This window comes from Pinus tabuliformis, chromosome X, assembly GCF_031772625.1.
Source record: "Pinus tabuliformis cultivar Carrire ecotype Pingquan chromosome X, CPIR1, whole genome shotgun sequence".
Classification (NCBI taxonomy): domain Eukaryota; kingdom Viridiplantae; phylum Streptophyta; class Pinopsida; order Pinales; family Pinaceae; genus Pinus; species Pinus tabuliformis.
In genome coordinates this window covers 95600889-95621562 of record NC_142308.1, presented here as the reverse complement: position 1 = coordinate 95621562, position 20674 = coordinate 95600889, and the positions used below count along the sequence as shown (strand labels likewise).

Genomic DNA, 20674 nt, shown 5'->3' with positions numbered 1-20674 from the left:
CACTCTCTTGAAAATCAATAATAAATCCATTTATTATATTAAATAAATAAAACCTTGAGAATTCCTCAAACTAAGTAGTCTAGTTTGGATGAGAGATTCTCTCCAACTAGCTCTCCTAAATTAGTGTGTAAGTTGAGAAATTGTCTCAACCAAGTGAGTCTAAGATAGACGCACTATCTTAAGACCACTTACTCATGTATTTAAATGTATTATTAAATTTTTTGAATAATGTGAATTACATGAGCATGAGAGACCACATGATGGCTCTCTGCCTTTTCCACCAGTTTAATTTTTGTGTGTTAATTTGCTGTGCATATGGTTATATGGCTTTGTGATTCTTCTTCAATTTATTCCAATTAATGAGAAAATAATAAAATAAAAGTAAAATTAATAATTTAAAAAATAAAAACTCATAATTCTAGTTACGTAGATAATAAGGGCCAAAAAGTATAAACTAAATAAATTAAGGACAAAATAATAATTAAAAATAAGAAATACTTAAAAATAAAATTAAGAAATATAATTATATAAATTATATTAACAGGGATTAGGGGTCAAAGATACAAACAAAGAATGATAATAATAATAATAACCTAATTCTAAATAATAAAATAAAACAATTAGAATAATATATATATATATATATATATATATATATATATATATTTATATATATATTAAAATTAAGAGTAAATTAGATACATAATTATATAAGTTATACATAAAAGGGGATTAGGGGCCAAGGGGTCAAAATTAAATAAATAAGATTATTATAAAGAATAATAAATGAAAGGAGAGGTTAAAATAAAAATAAAAATAAAATAAAAATAATAAAAATAAATAAATAAAAAATAAATAAATAAAATAGAATAAAAAGGAAAGGAGGAAGGAAGATAGTAAAGAAAAATTAATTTGATTTAGAAAAAATTAATTTGAAAGAGTAAACAAAAAGCAATGCAAATAGAAACCAAGAAAAGAAAAGAAGGGAGACAATCAAGGGGGGAAATAAAATAAAATAAGATACCTAGAGGAAAGAGCAGGGATCCAATTTTTACTAATTCGCTAATTGTCATCTCTATTAAGATTGTTGGCCGCACATTTCTCTATCTCGATGGCTTCCTTGAACTTTCCATGACGATAATAGCTAGGATACAAACATCCTCAATACATATGTGATGCCTAGTATTAGCAGAATGCTTAGCAAGAGCTGATGATCGAGAGCGATTATGCTTGATGTCCACAACATGCTCCTGGATTCTTCGCTTGATGGGACGACCAATTTCACCTATATAAGGCTTCCCACAAGAACAAGGGATCATGTAAACACCTTTAGAGTTAGAGGGGTTGATCCGATCTTTAACAGACCTGAGGGAAGACCGAATAGTGGTAAGTGGCTTAAAGGTTGCAGAAATATTGTCCTTCTTAAGAATCCGAGCCAACTTATCTGTGGTTCCTTGAATAAAAGGAAGATGGACAGTGGCAATGGGATTGTTGGAATCATTTCTAATTATGGGTCCTATGGCCACTTTTTCTTCCTTTTGGAAGGCTTTTAGACCTTGGGGCTTACTATAACCATTGCTCTTGAAAACTTCTAAAATATGAGCTTTCTCATCATTGATATGAAGATCATTAGAAATCATAAGGGCTCTGGTAGCAAGGGTATACAAAACACTGAATTCTGGGCTGGGTGATGATGGGAAGAGGCATGTAGATATTGCTCAGTGTGAGTGTTCTTGCGGAAAACTTGATGGGAGATGGAGCCATCCTCCTTTTTGGTAATAAGGACATCAAGAAAGGGAATGTTGCCATCAACCACAATCTCCATAATGAACTTGATAAAATTAGAAAGGCTATTAAGATGTTGCTTAAAGATTTCAAGCTTTTATCGACCATGGGGCCAAATGACAAAGGTATTGTCAACATATTTTTTCCAAAGATTTGGACGGAAAGGAGTAGAAGCAAGGGCTTTAGACCCAAAATCTTCCATGAAAAGATTAGCCATAATAGGGGAGAGAGGGGAGCCCATAGCCACTCCACAAGTTGGCTACTAAATTTTGTCTTGAAAGCCGAAGAAAGTAGATTTTAAGCAAATGCCGACTAATTTCACTGTATTAGGGTTAGTGATGTTATTAATGATGTCAATAGCCTCGTTAATAGGAATCTTAGTAAAAAGAGAAACAACATCAAAACTGACCAAAATATCATTGGGCTCAAGCCTAAAACCTTTAATTTCATTAATGAAAGAGGATTAGTCCTTAACGAAGGATTCAGTATTACCAACCAGAGGCTTAAGCTTCAAGGTGAGATGCTTAGCAAGAGGATAAGTAGGCCCACCAATTGTATTCACAATAGGTCTTAGTGGAGCGCCATCTTTATGGATTTTTGGAAGACCATAGATACGCGGAGTGAGTAGGTTGCTTTCAATAAGCTTTTTACTAAAGGTGCTACACACACTGTCAAACATGATAACATTAGGGACCTCTTTAGAAATTTTTGAAAGCGAATTTTTGCTAAGCTTTTTATAGCTACCACTGTTGGTGAGGTGATCCATCATGTTATCGATGTAATCCTTTTTATCAAGAATGACAACGACACCACCTTTATTTGCTTTAAGAACGATGGTCTAATGATTAAGTGAATGTTATGGTAACGTTCCCAAAACTTAGCTAGGATTTTTGGCCTCTTTCCAAGAGCGAACTTGTATAACATGCCACCTAAGTTGCCAAGAAACGCGGGTTCAGGTATTGTTACAGGTACGAGGACAGATACATCACTTTTTGAAATAGGGTGCGTGGGTTCATCGAGGATATATACTATGTTATAGTTTATATATATATTATATAAATTTTAATATGTTTGAAATTTGAATTATGAAATTCAAATTATGAATTTTCAATTTTGAAATCTTCGAATTTACAAGCCATGTCATCACTCATCAACATCCGTGTCATCATGATCAACTCCATAGCAACTGGAGGTAGCTTAATAAGACCATCTGGTTGTATCTCCTCATCCACACATGCAACATCATCTATGTATTGGTCCCATCTCTTGAAAGGACCCTCCTTCTACCCTGAGTCTTTCCGAGATATGAGACAAAGTGTGTTATGAATGTAGACTAAGTTCTTAGCCTTCTTCGATTCCAACCTGTATCTCTTCACTGAATGGGTGAAAGCATATGTGCTCCAATTCCTCTCACAAGGTGAGGAATTAGCTAATTAGGTATCTAAATTAAAATTTTAATTAATTAATAATCTAATTCATAAAAAATATGGAAAACTATCTACCTGCCCGAGTAATCGTATCGCAAATTGTTGCAACTCAGGAGCATCAACACCATGAAGCCACCACCAACCAATTAGATCCTTCTATCAACCAAAGAATTATGTGAACCAAAGACACCTTGGCCACGTGAAAACTTGGGAACCATGCACCCTTTTAGAGGGTATTGAGTACCCGTCACAAAGAATGAACCCATTTTTAAATTTCAGAGTATCGGGTTCTCCATACCCAAACTGGGTTCGGAAGGGTGCGTTTGAGAAGAACACGAACCGGTTTCCATTGCTTAGGTATGCGAATCGGGAACAGGTATGAGAACCCCACCCCTGGTTTTGTGTACCCCTGCTTCATAGCATGCCACATATCCAATTTTTCAAATATGATTATGAAATTTTTATTTGAGGTACCTTAGTATGTCTCCTCAGATCCCAACAAATTTCAGGATCCGAATCTTCTTTGGGCGAAAGTTACAACAAAAATTCTAAGATTACTCGTTTGGAACTGATTTCAGGACTATTCACAAACCCTTACATCCACAGGGTATATCCATAAAACTATAGCGAACTAGAATCTAAATTTTTTACAAGATGTACCCTTGAGATCTCTACTTAGTCCCTTTAAAATTTTTCACAATATGAATTGTCCCCAAAAAAGATTATAGCGAAAATTCCAAGATCACGTGTTTGAAACTAACTTCAGGACTATTCACAAACCCTAACTTCCATAGGATATATCTCCCAAAGTATAGGGAACCAAAATTTGAAAGTTTTACCAGATGTATTTCGAGATCTTTCCTCAATCTTCTCAGGTTTCATGGTCTAAAGCTTTCCATAAAAAAATTTATTGCAAAAATTTCAAGATCAAGACATTTACAAACCTGAAATTCCATAAGGTATATCTCCAAAAGTATAGCAAACTAGAATCTGAATTTTTGATTAGATGTAGTTAGAGTTCTATCCTCAATCATCTCAAAATTTCACTTTGAAGCTTCCTAGAAAAAGGGTTTTAGTGGAAATGCCACGATTACTTGTTTGAAGCAGCAAAACCCTAGGCTCTTATGCTCAAATACCAAATGTTATGAACCATGTGCCTTAAAAATGATAAGAAAATGAATAAAATCCACTTTACAATGAATACAATACAATTCAAGATATGATTATCCTAAGACTAGGTCTCCTTGGTATATATATAGGAGATAAAGGGTACAATTATAATGAAAGAGTACAATTAAAGGTTCTGACCTACATAACAATATAACAATAAAAATGTAATAACTCAATATCTAAGGCTTTAATAAGGGGGGGTTTACAGTTAACATGGGGCTTCTCTAGGGCTTAACACATCCTTTCCTGGTCGAGGCTATCTTTGGACCAATTTCACTACTTCATTGAGTTTGACACGTCATTGATTTGGTTGTCGGTATATATTGACGCCCTTACTTGTATACCACTATGTAAAGGCCATTGCCATTACCTTGATTGGTTCGTCCTAGTGATTCCATTGTTGGATTGCTAAGGTTATGTGCCCATTATGGTAAATGGGCATTTTGATGGAAAATCCCCCCTTGTTTAGGTACTCCCTTTATGCACTTGGCCATCTCTTGTTGAATGAGCAGGAGGTGAACAAGATCATCAAAGAAGACATTTACACATGGTACATTGAGGTCACATGTATGGTCAAACCCAAGATGGCCTTCTATATAGAGGATTCAAAGGAGATGAGAGATGGCATCATTGTTAGACTGTCCTATACACTTCACCACCTTATGCACACCCTTAGGATCCCTCTTGGCTATTTTCAGTTTGGTTCTCATTGGTTTTGGGTGGAGGCCATCATCATATTCCATAAGTGAATAGGGTTTGTTAACTGTAGCACCTATAGGAGACTGAGATGGAGGAACATTTCATTTTTTGATGCCCATTGATCATGAGATCTGAGTTCAATACCATTTCCTTTTTAGGAAGTCCCAAAACTTCCTGTCCATCGTTGTAAGGTATTTGGACTAGTAATGCTTGGCCTTATGCATGAGGGAGGCTTTTGGGCATAGATTGTCTTCACTCAAACCACCCCCACCACTAGATACTGTCATGACGATCACTTCCTTCTTCTTGGTGCACATAACTATATGCACTGAGAGGCAGACAAAGGGTAATTCCTCAATCTTTATATTCGTGCATCTTGGGAGAGACCCTTGATCTCTGCCCATGAGACCCTTATGACAATGTTGGGTTTGGGTCCAAGATAGTTCTTTTGTTCACAGCAAACACTCTTATTCGTTCTCAACTATATCGCAGCAAAGACTTAACAATGACCACTTGGCAGCAGATTGCACCCAGATTATCCAATTCTTTGAGATCTTTTAGTTCATCTGGATAGTCCCCCATCAGGAGTTTTTCTGCTTTGACCTCGGATGGTAGAAGAGATTCACTTACTACAAGTTAGATTCAGAGGTTAGTAGCTTCTTCTCCATTAGTTGGGTATGGCACTTCAAGGCCTTGAGCACATTCTCTAGGCACGTTTAGTCGAAACATTTTTGTAGGTTCCTAAGATCTTGACAAGGATCCTTCTTTGGAACTCCTAGATTTGTATCTTTTTTTTTAGATGATAGACTTAGATTCTAGGTATTTGACTGTAGAGTTAGAGATGCTTTTATAGGAGCTGCACTCACATTCCCACTGTGTTATTTTTGATGTACGTAGCAGTCCCTTCAACCTATTTATGGTCATTTGTTGGATATTATTAAAATTATATTATCTATAATGCTTAGGGTGGTTAAAAAAGAAAATTCACCCCAAATTCACATTTGCTTAATTAATAAAATGATAATAATAAAATAATTCTCTCTCTCACACATATAGATATATATACACAAGCGTAGATCCATCTTAACCTTGGATCTTTCAAGTGCGGGGAGGAATCAAATCTCTTGAGGGCCAAACCTTTCCTCAAGTGTTTTGCAGTCCAAAAAGTTTGCATCTTAGAGGGATTTGATCCCCCTCAATGCTTGATAGATACCGGGTCATACTGGGTCAAGATCAATCTCCAGTGGATTTAGTTTACAGTACAACTATATGCCTATATTTGCTTTATCCATTTTGTTAGATATTTTAGCTTATCCCTTCTTGTGTCTCTATGCCATCTGAAAAGTTGTCTGACAGATCTGATTTTCATATCTAGTTTACCACTCTCTACATGGTAAAAATTTGGGGGCAATATTAATTATCTTGTTCTTTCTATTTTCCATCTACTTACATTTACTTGTTGTGCAGGCATTTCTTTGATTGTGGATTAGATCCAACTTACTAAGATGGAGGCAAGTGAAAATTGCTAAATTTGAAAAGCAGAATATCTGTGCTAGTCTCTTGAAAATAATCTTTCAGTTATAGTTGTTTTCTTGACCATAAATGGTGATTTTGATATTCCTTTTCAATCTGCTGGTCTTAGGCAGGAAGTACTGTTTTTGGGAGAGATGTTGGAAAGTCAACGATATTAGAACCTGAGAAAGAAAGCAAAGGAGGACTTCAAATCCCTGGAAAAGATAGAGTTATATTCAATGCTCCTTTGGAAGGCAAATCTGTTCTTGGTACTGTGCTTGTTCCTCTGTAGTGGTTGTTGGTTTTCATTAAGGCATGTTGAGGCCTTGCACCTGCTTCTTTGAGTTCAGAACTAGAAATATTGGCCGCTTTAGCTTATGGTTTTAGAAACCATCCCTTTTTTGAAGCACAATTAGCACCTACTTATTTATGTCTTAAATTAATAATAAAATGATGCATGTTTTCCCCTAAATTAATTATCAGGTCCAGCACAATTCATTGACTTACTAATGGATGATGTTCACTATTGGTAACATTATTTAACCAATTGGAAATATTTAGGATTGGATGGTCTGGCGCGTGCGAAGAAGGCATCAGCTAATGATGGGTCAAATTCAACAAAAAACACAACTCTTACAACCATGGCAGAGCTTGACACAGAAGAAAATCCTGTCTCTATTGGTGATGAAAATAATTCTGAAACTCTTCATCACAAAAGAGATAGTAAGGCGATGCGCAGATATCGAGGAACTCATGTTGAAGAAACTCCATATTTGGGTAAATATTTTTGCCAATAAATATCTCATATGGATGATGTGAAACATCTCCATGAGTGTTTGGCATCCAGTGACAAAAGACACTTGATATAACATGTCATGATTGTGTGAAAGCATTTTGACCTATTATGTTTCCCATACAGCATATTGCTTATCCCATTTTTACTTTTAGTAGTTTGATGTTATCCACAATATATACATGTTGAAATTTATTTTTCAATGCTGGAAACAAATGCGTATTAGTCCATTCTGTGTATGACTGCCAAAAGTTGCAAGGTAACTTGAGCGCCGTGTTCTTGCAGAGCATTAATGCTATAGAATAACATTTGAAAATAGTCTTCTGACATTTAAACTTGCACATCATTATTATTGCTAAATAGAAAAATTGCATTGACAGGTGAAAGGAATGCCTCTGCTTCTGAGCGAAAGTATGATAAAGGGTCTGTCAAAGTATGTACTAATTTCAACTGAAATGAATGCAGTGGTCATTTAAAATATTATCATATTTCAATCTTAAGTTATAAACTATGGCCTTAATCTCAAGCACTTGGGGATTTTATCATTTATGGTTCTATGAATTCATAACTAGTGCTATATTTTTCTTGGCCTCGGCTTTTTGAGTGTCTGGTAATATAATTTTGTCATTTATCCTTTATTTGTTTTGAAGGCTTCAAGCTTAGACAATGGAAGTTCCTACAGAGGACGGGATCAATGCAGAGCGTCTAGCAGAGACAAAAATGATAATTGGGACAGTGACAGAGATGAATATGACTATGAAAGAAGGAGAAGATCTAGTAGAGATGCAAGGGATGATTGGGATACTGATAGAGACAAATGTAATCGTGAAGGGAGAAAAGAATCTAGCAGATATGTTACAGACAAATGGCACAGTGATAGAGATAGACAAAGTGGCAGAAGGATGGGTGAATCTGGTAGGGGTGACCAAGAGGAGCAGGACAGGAAACGAGAGAGATATGATCATGATACTAGGGATTCTATAAGAGATGTGGGAAAAGAGTGGGGTAGCAATAGAGATGGATACCAAAGACATGAATACGAGAGACAATTTTCTATGAGGCACGGTACAAAGCGAAACAAAAGTGAATATTCACCAAGAAGAGCAGCAGGTACACAATTTAGTATAAAAAAGATTATGTATAGCATACATATATGCTCTTTTTCACCTTTGTCTGCCATTTGAAGTAATCGATAGATATATGTAACACGCACCCAGCATTATGTTATTTGCCTTTGTCTGCATTATCAAGTACACAACATTTTATTTCTATGAGGCTTAATGTGGCATCTGTCCAGGTAGGTCTGATTGGGATGATGGAAGATGGGAATGGGATGATACACCACGTCGCATTGCAACACCTGGACATGATAATAGGTCTCATTTTTCTATGCCATCTCCGATGTTAGTTGGTGCATCCCCTGATACACGTTTGGTATCGCCATGGCTGGGAGGGGATACACCCTATGCTGCAGGTAAAAATATAAGAAATGAGACAAGTACCCTTTCCTTAATTCTCAGATAAATTATAATTATAAGAGTTGGTATCTTTGCATCAGAAAGCATTTGAGAACTTATCGTTCCATTTAAAATGAAAATGTTCATGGTTTAAACCGTTAATGATGAGTAACCAACATGGCAGGGTCTGCACAGTCTCCTTGGGACTATGTCTCCCCATCTCCTGTACCAATACGTGCTGGTGGATCTTCAGGTGGTGTAACAAATCCTCGTTCCAGTGTGAGGTCACATCAGTTAAGTTTTCATTCTAGAACCACACAATCTCTATCTCAGGTATGAAAATTGTTATATCAGTATCTGAGGACAATGAAAATGACTGTTTACTATAAATGTAGTTCCTTTTGGCACAGTTTTCTTTTGAGATTAATTCAGTAATTATATTAATAATGTCAATCATACCTACTAAACTAAATCAAGATTTTGTTATCAAATGACACATCTCATCTTTAATGCTTTCTCATTCAGGAGAATATGATTGGCAACAAAACATCTTTTGGTAAAGATGAAAACAAAACAATAAGCAAAGAGATGCTGGAAGAAATGGAAGAAGCAGAACGTGATGCTGACCGAGCATGGTACTATAGTTTTTGCTCAACCGAGGTTTAGTGTTTTAGGCTTTAATATAAAAATTATACATCAATAATAAGCAGAATAATTAGAGAGACTTAAAAACTGGATTAGTTAGTGTAACATGATGATAAACTCTTTTTTATTTTATTTTATTTGTAAAATAGTAAATTTTCGCTAAAACGTTTGTAGCTTTACTTCTGCAGGTATGACAGGGAAGAAGTGGGAACAATGCTAGAGGGTGACTCCTCGTCATTGTTTATTGGGGATGAAGCAACCTTCCAGAAAAGGGAGTCTGAAATGGGAAAGCGATTGGTATATTTTCTCTCCCCATATAGAAACTTGGGTTGAGACTCTGTATTAATGAAGTTATCATTTTCAGCAATCAATTTTTGTGTTTCATATTTCATAATACAACAACTAATGCAAAAAAAAATTTGAAGTTTCACTTGACCAGATACTTCTTGGTAACCCTAATAATTTTTCTTTTTGGGTGTTTTTCCTACTTTCATCCTGTTATCTTGTTAAAGAACTTCTTGACTTATGAATTTGCGTCCTGACATTGTCTATATGGCAAAATTGCTGTAGATTCGGAAAGATGGTACAAAGATGAGTCTCGCGCAGAGCAAGAAGATGTCGCAGATGAGTGCAGACAATGCAGAGTGGGAAGACCGCCAGCTAATGAGATCTGGAGCAGTCCGAGGAACAGAAGTGCAAACAGAATTTGAAGATGAAGATGAAAACAGAGTTATTCTTCTTGTTCATGGTGATGTTAATTGCAAACTTGACACTTTTAAAATTAAAATTTAATCATATGTTTTATTGTTAAGTAATTTTATGATTCGGGATTTTCCCAAAATAAATAGTATGTTTGGGAGTCAAGAAAGCACTGATAACTACAGACATGTTCCCCCCAAAAAACCATTCTAAATCAGAACTTCCTTTCAAATGTTGTTGCATTGACAGATACAAAGCCTCCATTTCTGGATGGACGTGTTGTGTTCACAAAACAGGCAGAGCCTATTATGCCAGTAAAAGATCCAACATCAGATATGGCTATCATTTCCCGGAAAGGGTCTGCACTAGTAAGAGAGATTCGTGAGAAACAGAGCATGAACAAATCACGGCAACGCTTTTGGGAGCTTGCAGGATCTAAACTAGGAAATATACTTGGGGTTGAGAAGACAGCAGAGCAGGTACATGATGATCTTAAATGGCATCGAAATTCTAAATTTTAATTCTAGTCTTAAAATTTGAAGCATCTTTTTGATTGCTTCTAGGGACTGTTTTCTTTATTTTGTTCATTAAGTAAGAGCTTTTTCTGGTATCTATGGCTATAGTTGTCAAGTGGTTTAAGTAATGGGAGTTATACACATCCTTTTATCAGATAGATGCAGACCAGGCAGCAGTTGGTCCAGAGGGTGAAATTGATTTTAAGGAGGAAGCACGATTTGCATCACACATGAAGGAAAAAGGTGAAGCAGTCAGCGAATTTGCAAAATCAAAGACACTATATGAACAGCGGCAGTATCTTCCGATATACTCCACTCGAGATGATCTCTTGCAGGTGTGGTTGTGTCTTTGGCTTTACGTTTTATTATAGTTTTGCTTTCCTTTCCCGAATCCATATTTTGGCAGTTCATTTGTCGTACAATATTATTGTACCATAATAATCACATATTTGGTTTAATGACTACAGGTTGTACGTGAAAACCAAGTGATTGTGGTAGTCGGGGAGACAGGATCAGGGAAGACTACACAGCTTACACAGGTTTGCAATTTAATTTTACTAATCAATCAACAAGTGATAAAATATTTGGCATCATTGAAGATTTTTTTTTTTGCTCGTTTTCACCAAGACTTGAATTGTTGAATGTGCCTTTTTGCTTTGCCCTAAAGCTTGATTCCAACATGTTAATTTTTTTTGCAGTATTTGCACGAGGATGGATATACAACATATGGTATGATTGGATGCACTCAACCAAGACGTGTTGCAGCTATGAGTGTTGCCAAGCGAGTCAGTGAAGAAATGGAAACTGAATTGGGAGATAAAGTTGGTTATGCCATTCGATTTGAGGATGTAACTGGACCAAATACTATAATCAAGGTAACTTGTTTGTTCTTATTGCATCTCGTTTGATGGCTATCTTCCTTATTGCTATTGACATCCTATAGTTAATCTGTTTTATGATCTTTTGTTAATCATTGTCTGATAATGTGGGATTGCACTGAGCACAAGTATTTCAAGATCAGACAGCTTTTCAGGGTTTTGGTTAAATCACTTCTTTTATTTTCTGTTCAGAAATGTTAGTGTACATCTGTGTTAAGTCTCAATACTCGACTATTTACATCTCTCTTTTATGTAAAAAGTTAAAACACATACAGAAATTGAGAACTTAAATTTGCTGGGAATTATTTGTACATATTTACAATTTAGGAGGATTGCTGAAACAACGAATGCTCAGGTTGGGGGCAAACAACTCTTTGTAGGATGTACAGGCTGTCGTTTTCACTCCAAATTCAAGGGGCTGTCAATCTATCACACACTTATTTGGTTACTTGCACACTTTTTCTACTACCTTACATCATATACAGAGTAACATATCCATGATCAAGTTATCAAATAAAAGACTGTATCCTCCCAATTGTTTTCCATGAAGATATAGGACAGTAGTGTCTTGACTGTGTTATTATCTGGAGTTAACTTATTATAAGCATTTTTTCATCGATAGCCAAACAATGTATTTGGTATCAGATGTAAGGATACTGGTTGCTTTATCTGTGTCAGAGAATCAGAAAATTGAAATAACTTTGTATGCCATGAGTAATTTTTGGGATTGACATCTTCTTTGGTGGTTATGGCAGTACATGACAGATGGAGTGTTGCTGCGGGAAACTCTTCGTGAACCAGACCTAGATCAGTACAGGTATAATTTAAATTCTTTTTGATTGGTTTTTCGGATATGCTTGCTTATGTTATCTATGTTTTCTAGTTTTTTTTGAGTTCTATAATAAATTTCAGTGTAGAAAAATTGTAAAATACTCAAATTGAAATTTGTTCTAGGTTGTTATGGTGTTTACCGATGTTCCACCAGTTTCTGGGATGTAGCATTTGGTGGATGTGTAGAAGCACCTACCTGCCCCCAGATTCCAGAGAATATCATAGGGAATGTTGGGTCTCCAACATAGAGGACCCCACCCGAAATACTAAAAAATAAAATTAATATATAAAAATTGAAACATAAATCATTGAAACCTTGTACATAACAATGCGGCAATATCACATATCAATACATGTTACAAAGCAAATTGGCTCATGCCCCATGAATCAGTGATATGATGCAGATTGCAAAGTTCTTCATAGCCAATTTCCCTATGCCTTTTCTCATGATCATTGTTCTTATCCCAGTCTAAAAGCTTCCTATTGTTGTCTTCTCTGTGACAAAAAAACGCTCTTCATCTCAAATAGGAGATGCAATTTGTGTGCTTCCCTTATCCATTTTCCCAAAAGTTTTTGTAACACCATCTTCCCCTGCCTTTCACCCCTCCCGCCTGATCCAGATCCAAACTCCATGATTTCCTATACCTCCACTATATGTGATGTCCCTGGGCAGACCTTGATTCATGTTAGCTCCCCCCTTGGTGCATACTGCTACTTATTCCCTTATTGAGGTATCCTGAAGTAGCTTGGGTGATGAACACCAACAAAGTTGTTGATGAGGAAGGGTTTTAGGTAGAGTTCTTCAAGGCCCTTCTTGCTAACCATGTTGTTTGTATGTGTTTTTTGTAGGCTTGGTCACATGACACTATTCACAATTAACTTGATCCATAAATTGAGCCCAAGTGTGGATCCAAACAACTACAGAATGATTATGGTGGGCCACACATATTTTCGAGCTCTATGCTATGGTATTTGATATGAAGATTTCTAGAGTGCTTGAGGGAAGACTCGTTAGAGCTCGGGGGTAGGTGGGGTTCCGTCTTGCACATCAGACCATTGATCATATTCTTACTCTTCGGACCATCATTGAGGAGGCACAACATTGCCCTTTGAAAATCTATTGCCACTTTGTAGATATTCAGAAAGCATTTGACTTTGCCCCCTTAGGCCCTATTCCAGAGGCTTAGAGGCATTGGCATTTTCAAGATGCTTTTGGCTGCTGTCATGAACGTACATGATTCAGTCCTTGGTTATCTCCATATTGTTTACATCGCATGTGATGTTCAACTTTATGAGGAGTATATCTAAAAGCCTATGAATTGGTGGCATGATGCAGATTTATGTGCTTTCCGTATCCATTTTCCAAAAGTTTTTGGTGCACCATCTTTCCTTGCCATTCCCCCTTCCTGCCCAATCTTGATCCAAACTCTCCATGTTTTCCCATACCTTCGCTATATATGATGTCCCTGGGCAGACCTTAGATGTCCTTGGGCAGACCTTGATTCGTGTTACCTCCCCTTTTGGCCCCTCCTTCTGCTTATTCCCTTACTGAGATATCTTGGAGGTAGTTTGAGTGATGAACACCAACAAAGTTATTTGAAGAGAAAGGGTTTTAGGTAGAGTTCTCAAGGCCTACTTGTCTAACCATGTTGTTTGTACATGTTTCCTGCAGACTTGGCCACATCACACTATTCACTATTAACTTGATCCATAAATTGAGTCAAAGAGTGGATCCTAACAGCTACAAAACCATTATGGTGGGCCACACTTTTTTTCGAGCTTTAGATGAAGCTTTCTAGAGTGCTTGAGGGGAGACTCCTTAGAGCTAGCGGTAAGGTGGGGTTCTGACTTGCACATTAGACCATTGATGATTGATCACATTCTTACACTTCAGACCACATTGAGGCACAACATTGTTCTTTGAAAGTCTATTGCCACTTTGTAGGCTTTCGAAAAGCATTCCTCTTTGCCCCCTTAGGCCCTATTCTGGAGGCTTTGACGTTTTCAAGACACTTTTGGCTATTGTCATGCTTCTATACAAGTCAATCGATGGTTATCTTTGTATTGTTCATGCCGCATGTGATGTGATTGACTTTCACTAAGTCTTGATATCTATTCCCTTCTTTGCTGATGATGTGGTCCTCGTAGCCTCATCCTTGAGGGCCTACAAAGACAACTAGATGCTCTAGAACTTTATTTTGATCTTCAATAGTTGATGGCTGTTGTTGCCTAAATTCACAACTAAGGTTAGCGTGGAGAAAATCCCTAACTCCACTTGGTGTGCCCTTGGGGGCAAGTTGTGAGTTGGGGCTATCACCCAATTCCCAACTCCTTCATTTAGGCTCTCTCCTAGTCGAAGCCAAGGGGGGTAGAACTTAAGGAAATTTAGGGCTTGGTTAGTGCTATACCAAATGAATTCTAGGAGATGAATGATTAAGTTAGCCAAGAGATGCATCAACCATCAAATTACAAGATTACAATGGACCATTTGAAACATGTTTCAACAAGTAAATGATATAACCATGAACATGTAGAGATAACCTCATATGAACAAATAGATAATCAATAATATCAACAAGAAAGATATTTGCAAGAAATAAAATGATGAGACCAGTGCCAAATAAGTAACTTGCAAGATAAAATGACCAAGGAAAGAAATGATACTTGTAAAGTAAAAACATGACAAGATAGCAAATGAAATGCTTGAGATACAATTTGTACTTGAAAGTAAGATGTGCTCACATGAAATATACTTGAAGGAAAAGTTGCATCCAATGAAATGAAAAATACTCCAAGATAAGTAAATAAGCTCCAAATACTTCAAGATAAACAAGTGAAATTCAAATGAAATGTTCCAAGTACAAGAATGTAAATGCTTGTAAAAGTAAATCCACGATACCTGCAAAGTGTGAAATGCTACTTGGAAGTGAATGATACTTGCAAATAAACCTTGATATTCAAGATAGCATAAACATATAAGATGTAGTAATGATGTGATCTAGAGTGCTCTTGGTTTATTTTATTAGTCCTATTCTACCTATTCTAAGGTCAAACTTTCTTGTTAAACTTTTACCCTTGTAAGGATAGGGATGGTTGCACAAGGCCTCAAGTGGAGAAGCTTAGCTTCATTAATGAGTATCCACCTAGTGCACCAAGTCAACCCACGTGCTAGCGCTTCAACATTGGACAAGCCGAACTTGAACTGGCTGGTCATGTGTTTATCTTTCTCACAAGCTTGAGAAAAGAGTATTAAGGAAGGGGTCCTATTCTCTATACAACCAACTTATGTTGGAGTATGATTTTAATGAAACAGAATGACAATTGAAATTGCTTAAGATATTGAAGCTTGCTCAAAGTAAAGTTGCAAATTGCAATGAGACAAATTGTTGTGAGCTATGTAAGCAAATCTAAATCATGTAGAAATTTTGAATAATTTAACACATATTCAATGGAGATTATCCTGATCATGTACTAATGCGGAAAACATACACAATACATAAGCTCCTCTACGTTGATCAAGAATATAGCAGCATCAATAACAATAAAACATCAAGAGCATTCACACATTAACACAGTATGTATCACGGGGAAAGCATCTCGCTAAAAACCCCACACTATCTGTATATTAATGATTGAGTCATGTAACATTACACAGCATAATACTTCTCACAAGTATCTCCACCTCTGTTACACACAATACAGCTCAGATCTGATCTCCAAATCTCTTCCACTGCTTGCCTGCCTCCACTGCTCAATACCTGCTCTGAAAACTGATGAGAATTGCTTCCCAAACTCGATTTTCACCTGCAAAATAGTCACTCACTCTTTGTGGACGTGAGCAAAGGCTAAAATGCGGGCCAAATACGTGAGCAAACTCATTGGCATACTCAATCCTTTGATTGTGCAAGATCTGGTGCACAACTATAGTCACAACTGATAGCAATCTGATTCTCTACCACCTGTCCCTGTTGAACTGAACATGCACTGACATGCAACTGAGTTAACTGATGTATTCTTTAGTTGTATTATGAGTTAATAATTAGTTTAACAACTCATCATTAGTCTATCTGCAGTTAGACTAACTACAACCAGTTTAACTAAGTTAAACTGAACACAACTCCATCAACTGTACCTCCAGTCCACTAAACTCAACTCACTTGAGTTCTAACTGAAGTCATGCATGCAACAACTCAACTGACTCATAAGAAAAACGAATTTCCTTCTGACAGCTGCATGTGCCACTTCCGTAGCTCAAACTGAAGTGCTCCAAGAGAATAAGATTAAGTTTATAGTCCAAATATTATTGTGAGATAATAATATTTGACTTTTCTATTTTTGACAGCCAGTCTAAAAATAGACTTGATCACTCACACTGTGATCACTCACACTTTCATCAAAAATAGAAGTCCATCTATTTTTCCCAACTTGATCAATCATCCATAAACATAGACATGATCCATATGTCTAAAAATAGACATAGTCTAAAAATAGACTTGCGCCAAAAATAGCCTGCGGGCCCACTTAGTGAAGGCGACTCTTTTCACTAAGCTCCATCATCTTGTTGCAATCTCAACACTCCCTCTCGACAAGATATGGATTATCAGCAACCCCTATTCTGCCTCGGTGGTACTCGAATTTGCTCCTGGTGAGAGCCTTCGTCAGAATATCAGCATCCTGATCCTCCGTTGGAATGTACGAAAGTAACATGATCCTCCGCTGCACACAATCTCTGATATGATGGTACCTGATGTGCTTGGACCCGAAAAACCCGACTAGGATCATCCTCATCCACACAGATCTCTGCTTCCTGCTGTACCAAGAAACTACTGTCGATCCGATACTGAAGACCCCTCCTGATGTGCTCTTTCTGTCCGTTGGGCTCCCTGCCCAATCTGCATCCGTGAAGCCACATAGCTTCACCTCATCCTCCTGTCTGTACCACAAACCATATCCCGATGTGCCTCTCAAGTAGCGCAATACATGCTTGCCCGCCTTCCAGAAGAGCTTGGTAGGCTTAACCATAGCTTGTGAAAGCTGGTTAACTGCATAGCATATATCAGGTCGTGTATTGACCAAATACATCAACGACCCCACCAACTGTCGACAAACAGTGGCATCCACTTCTTCTCCCGAAGTGGCATCCTCCTTCCTCCAACCTCCAGGAAGAGGAGTATCAACAGGCTTGCAGCCATGCATGTTGAACTTCTCCAGTATCTCCCGAGCATACTTGCCCTGAGAAACAAACAGTCCACCACTGCGCTGCCATATTTCCAATCCTAGGAAATAGTGAAGGAGGCCCAAATCCTTCATCTCAAACTCTGTAGCAAGATCCTTCTTGCATGACAGTATCAACAGCTCATCACCCGTTAGAATCAAATCATCAACATACAGTACAATGATAAGCAACTTACCCTCCACCACAATCTGGTATAGGTTCGGATCCGCCTCACTCTTGGAGAATCCAAGTCCTGTGAAATAGCTGTCTATCCGTGTGTACCAAGCACGTGGTGCTTGCTTCAACCCATACAGCGCTCTCTTGAGCCTGCACACATGCGACTCGCTGCTGAAGACTTCAAAGCCTTCGGGTTGCTCAATGTACACCTCCTCCTCAATGACTCCGTTGAGGAACGCAGTCTTCACATCCATCTGATGAATGTGCCATCCCATCTGCGCTGAGAGAGCAAGAATCGTCCGTATGGAAGAATACCTTGCGACAGGTGCAAAGGTCTCCTCATAATTGATCCCCTCAATCTGTGAAAAGCCTCGGGCAACAAATCTTGCCTTGTACTTCTCCACACTCCCGTCAGCTGCCTGCTTAACTTTGTAGATCCATCTCGAACCCACCACTGATTTCCCTTCCGGTCTAGGAACAATCTCCCATGCACAGTTTCTGACAATAGAATCATACTCTTCCACCATGGCGTCTACCCATGCGGGATCCTCCACAGCTTCCTCGAAAGAGGATGGCTCAGTCACAACACACTTGCTCATAAGAGCCATGTATCCAGTGTACCGATCAGGTGACTGTCTCTGCCTGCGTTGGGCTGTAGGTGGTCCTACAACTTTCTCTGCATCTTGAGCCAGTCGCTCAGCTTCTGTCAAGCGCTTTCGCCCTCTGATGGTTGGCGCTGCATGAGTGGTCTCTTCCACTCCATGAACCTCGTCCTGTGGCTGATCCACGTCCTGAAGCTCATCCTTAGGAACTAATAGCTCCTCATCTGCATGCAAGTGTAGCTCCCTCTCAAGCGAACACTTCATGGCTTTCTCCTCCTGAAATTTTATATCCCGTCGCACAACAGTTTTACCACTGTCTGGCAAATACACACGATAGTTGTGGGGCGTATCAGTGTACCCCACAAATATCCCAACCTCTGCAGTCGGCTCCAACTTCTTTCTGGCATCCTTCGTCACATGCATGTAAACGTTAGCACCAAAAATCCTCAAATGAGAAAGATCAGGCTTCTTACCAGAATAAGCCTCCTCGGGTGTACTCATGCCAAGTATCCTATGAGGACAACGGTTCTGCACATAAACTGCTGTATTGCATGCTTCCGCCCACAAGTGAAGGGGTAGGCCCTGATCATGCAACATTGCCCGTGCAGCACCCACAATCGTTCTGTTCTTCCGCTCAGCTACCCCGTTCTGCTGTGGGTTATGGGGAGCTATGAGCTCTCTACGAATCCCTTCTGCCTTGCAGAAATCCTTGAACTCGTCCGAGATGTATTCACCACCATTATCGCTCCTAAGAGCCTTCACCTTCTTCCCCGACTCCTTCTCGACCAGTGCTTTGAATTCACAGAACTTTGAATATGTCTCGCTCTTCTTCTGCATGAAGAAGATCCAGCACTTACGAGAGAAATCATCAACAAAAATCACATAATACCTGTGTTTTGCTGTCGAAGCAACTGAGAAAGGTCCACACACGTCTGTGTGAATTCTCTCAAGGATCGTCGTGGCGCGACTATCCTTCTCGTGAAAGGTGGCTTTCACAAACTTCCCCAAAGTACACCCCTTGCATTGATCTGACTGCGCAAGTGTGCCTTTAGGAAGCCCTGTAGTGATCTGCTGCAGTATCTTCAAGGCTCCATGGTGAAGGTGACCCAATCTCCTGTGCCACAACTCGCCATCATCCCGGCTCACCAATCCTTCTGCCTTGCCTGCCATTGCTGCGCATCCATCTACATGCAACTGATAAAGGTTCCTCACTCGAACCCCTATCTTCCGGGTCTCACCAGTTGTCTTGCTGCGCAGGAAGGCCTTTCCCTCGCTGAAAACAACATCATACCCCTTGTCTTCTAACATCGCCACTGAGATGAGATTCTTCTTCAATCCTGGAACATGCATGACTTCCTTCAATACAAAGGGTTTACCAGACTCCCTCTCAAAGGAAATGGTACCGATACCGGTCGCACTGTATCTACCATCATCGCCCATCTCGATGTGCACTCCAAGATCTTTGTCCTCCAGATCAGAGAACAAATCTCTATCTCCCGTCATGTGAAAAGACGCACCACTGTCCAGGAACCACACTGATCCCATCACACTTGAAACCAAGCATGCGATCAATGAAAAATCAAGCTCAAACTGAGAAGCTAAAGCCTCTCCCCCTGCAGATCCAGCAGCTTGCTTGTTCTTCTTCTTCTGCGGACAATTTGTGGCATAGTGTCCGTGCTGGTGACAGTGAAAACACTTCACCTTGGACATATCCTGCTTCTTGCCTTTCGCACCGGAATGAGAAGCTTTCTTGTTCTTCCCCTTCTTTGCTTTGGCAGCCAAAGCGCAATTCTCTTCATCAGATACCTTTGATGAAGATCCATTCTCACCTTTATTGTTACTGAGTTTATCCTTGAGCGCCAGGTCGCTCTTGCTTTGGAATAACATTTGCAATCCGTTGAAAGACATTTCAACAACACTGCTGCAAATTCGATTTTCCACCAGCTCCAAACTCAACTGCTTCCGATCTAGAATTCGTGAGAACAAAATATTTCTCGTACAGAGATGGACTGTATGGGCTTTTACCGGATATTTCACCTTCCAAAGGAAGGATGAATCCAGAGGCTACCTGGCCCGATTACAGACTCTGCCTGAAGAAATAGAATGTAAACACTTCCTGAATAGTAGATCTGATGATCAATCCTCGCTTGATATCCTGTAAAAATCTCTTCTACAAATCAAGCTGCTCCGATACCATGTAGAAACTTTTTCTACAATTATCTAGCTTCGATACCATGTAGAAATTTTGAATAATTTAACACATATTCAA

General features: G+C 38.5%; 1 protein-coding gene across 6 annotated transcripts in view; it reads left to right on the top strand.

Annotated features, from left to right (window-relative positions):
• LOC149138573 (pre-mRNA-splicing factor ATP-dependent RNA helicase DEAH7-like) overlaps nucleotides 1–20674 on the top strand; it is a 75554-nt gene that overhangs the window by 44193 nt on the left and 10687 nt on the right. For 4 of the 6 annotated variants that reach the window (XM_089449757.1, XM_089449756.1, XM_089449755.1 and 1 more), the window contains 15 exons: nucleotides 6549–6596; nucleotides 6728–6862; nucleotides 7155–7370; nucleotides 7767–7819; nucleotides 8037–8496; nucleotides 8684–8860; nucleotides 9028–9176; nucleotides 9369–9478; nucleotides 9677–9785; nucleotides 10059–10236; nucleotides 10437–10666; nucleotides 10858–11037; nucleotides 11170–11241; nucleotides 11401–11577; nucleotides 12336–12397. In XM_089449757.1, coding sequence (XP_089305883.1) covers nucleotides 6587–6596; nucleotides 6728–6862; nucleotides 7155–7370; nucleotides 7767–7819; nucleotides 8037–8496; nucleotides 8684–8860; nucleotides 9028–9176; nucleotides 9369–9478; nucleotides 9677–9785; nucleotides 10059–10236; nucleotides 10437–10666; nucleotides 10858–11037; nucleotides 11170–11241; nucleotides 11401–11577; nucleotides 12336–12397 — 2318 coding nt within the window. In that variant the 5' untranslated portion in view covers nucleotides 6549–6586. The remainder of the gene's footprint in view (nucleotides 1–6548; nucleotides 6597–6727; nucleotides 6863–7154; nucleotides 7371–7766; nucleotides 7820–8036; nucleotides 8497–8683; nucleotides 8861–9027; nucleotides 9177–9368; nucleotides 9479–9676; nucleotides 9786–10058; nucleotides 10237–10436; nucleotides 10667–10857; nucleotides 11038–11169; nucleotides 11242–11400; nucleotides 11578–12335; nucleotides 12398–20674) is intronic. The other 2 variants (XM_089449758.1, XM_089449759.1) reach the window with 1 other exon arrangement.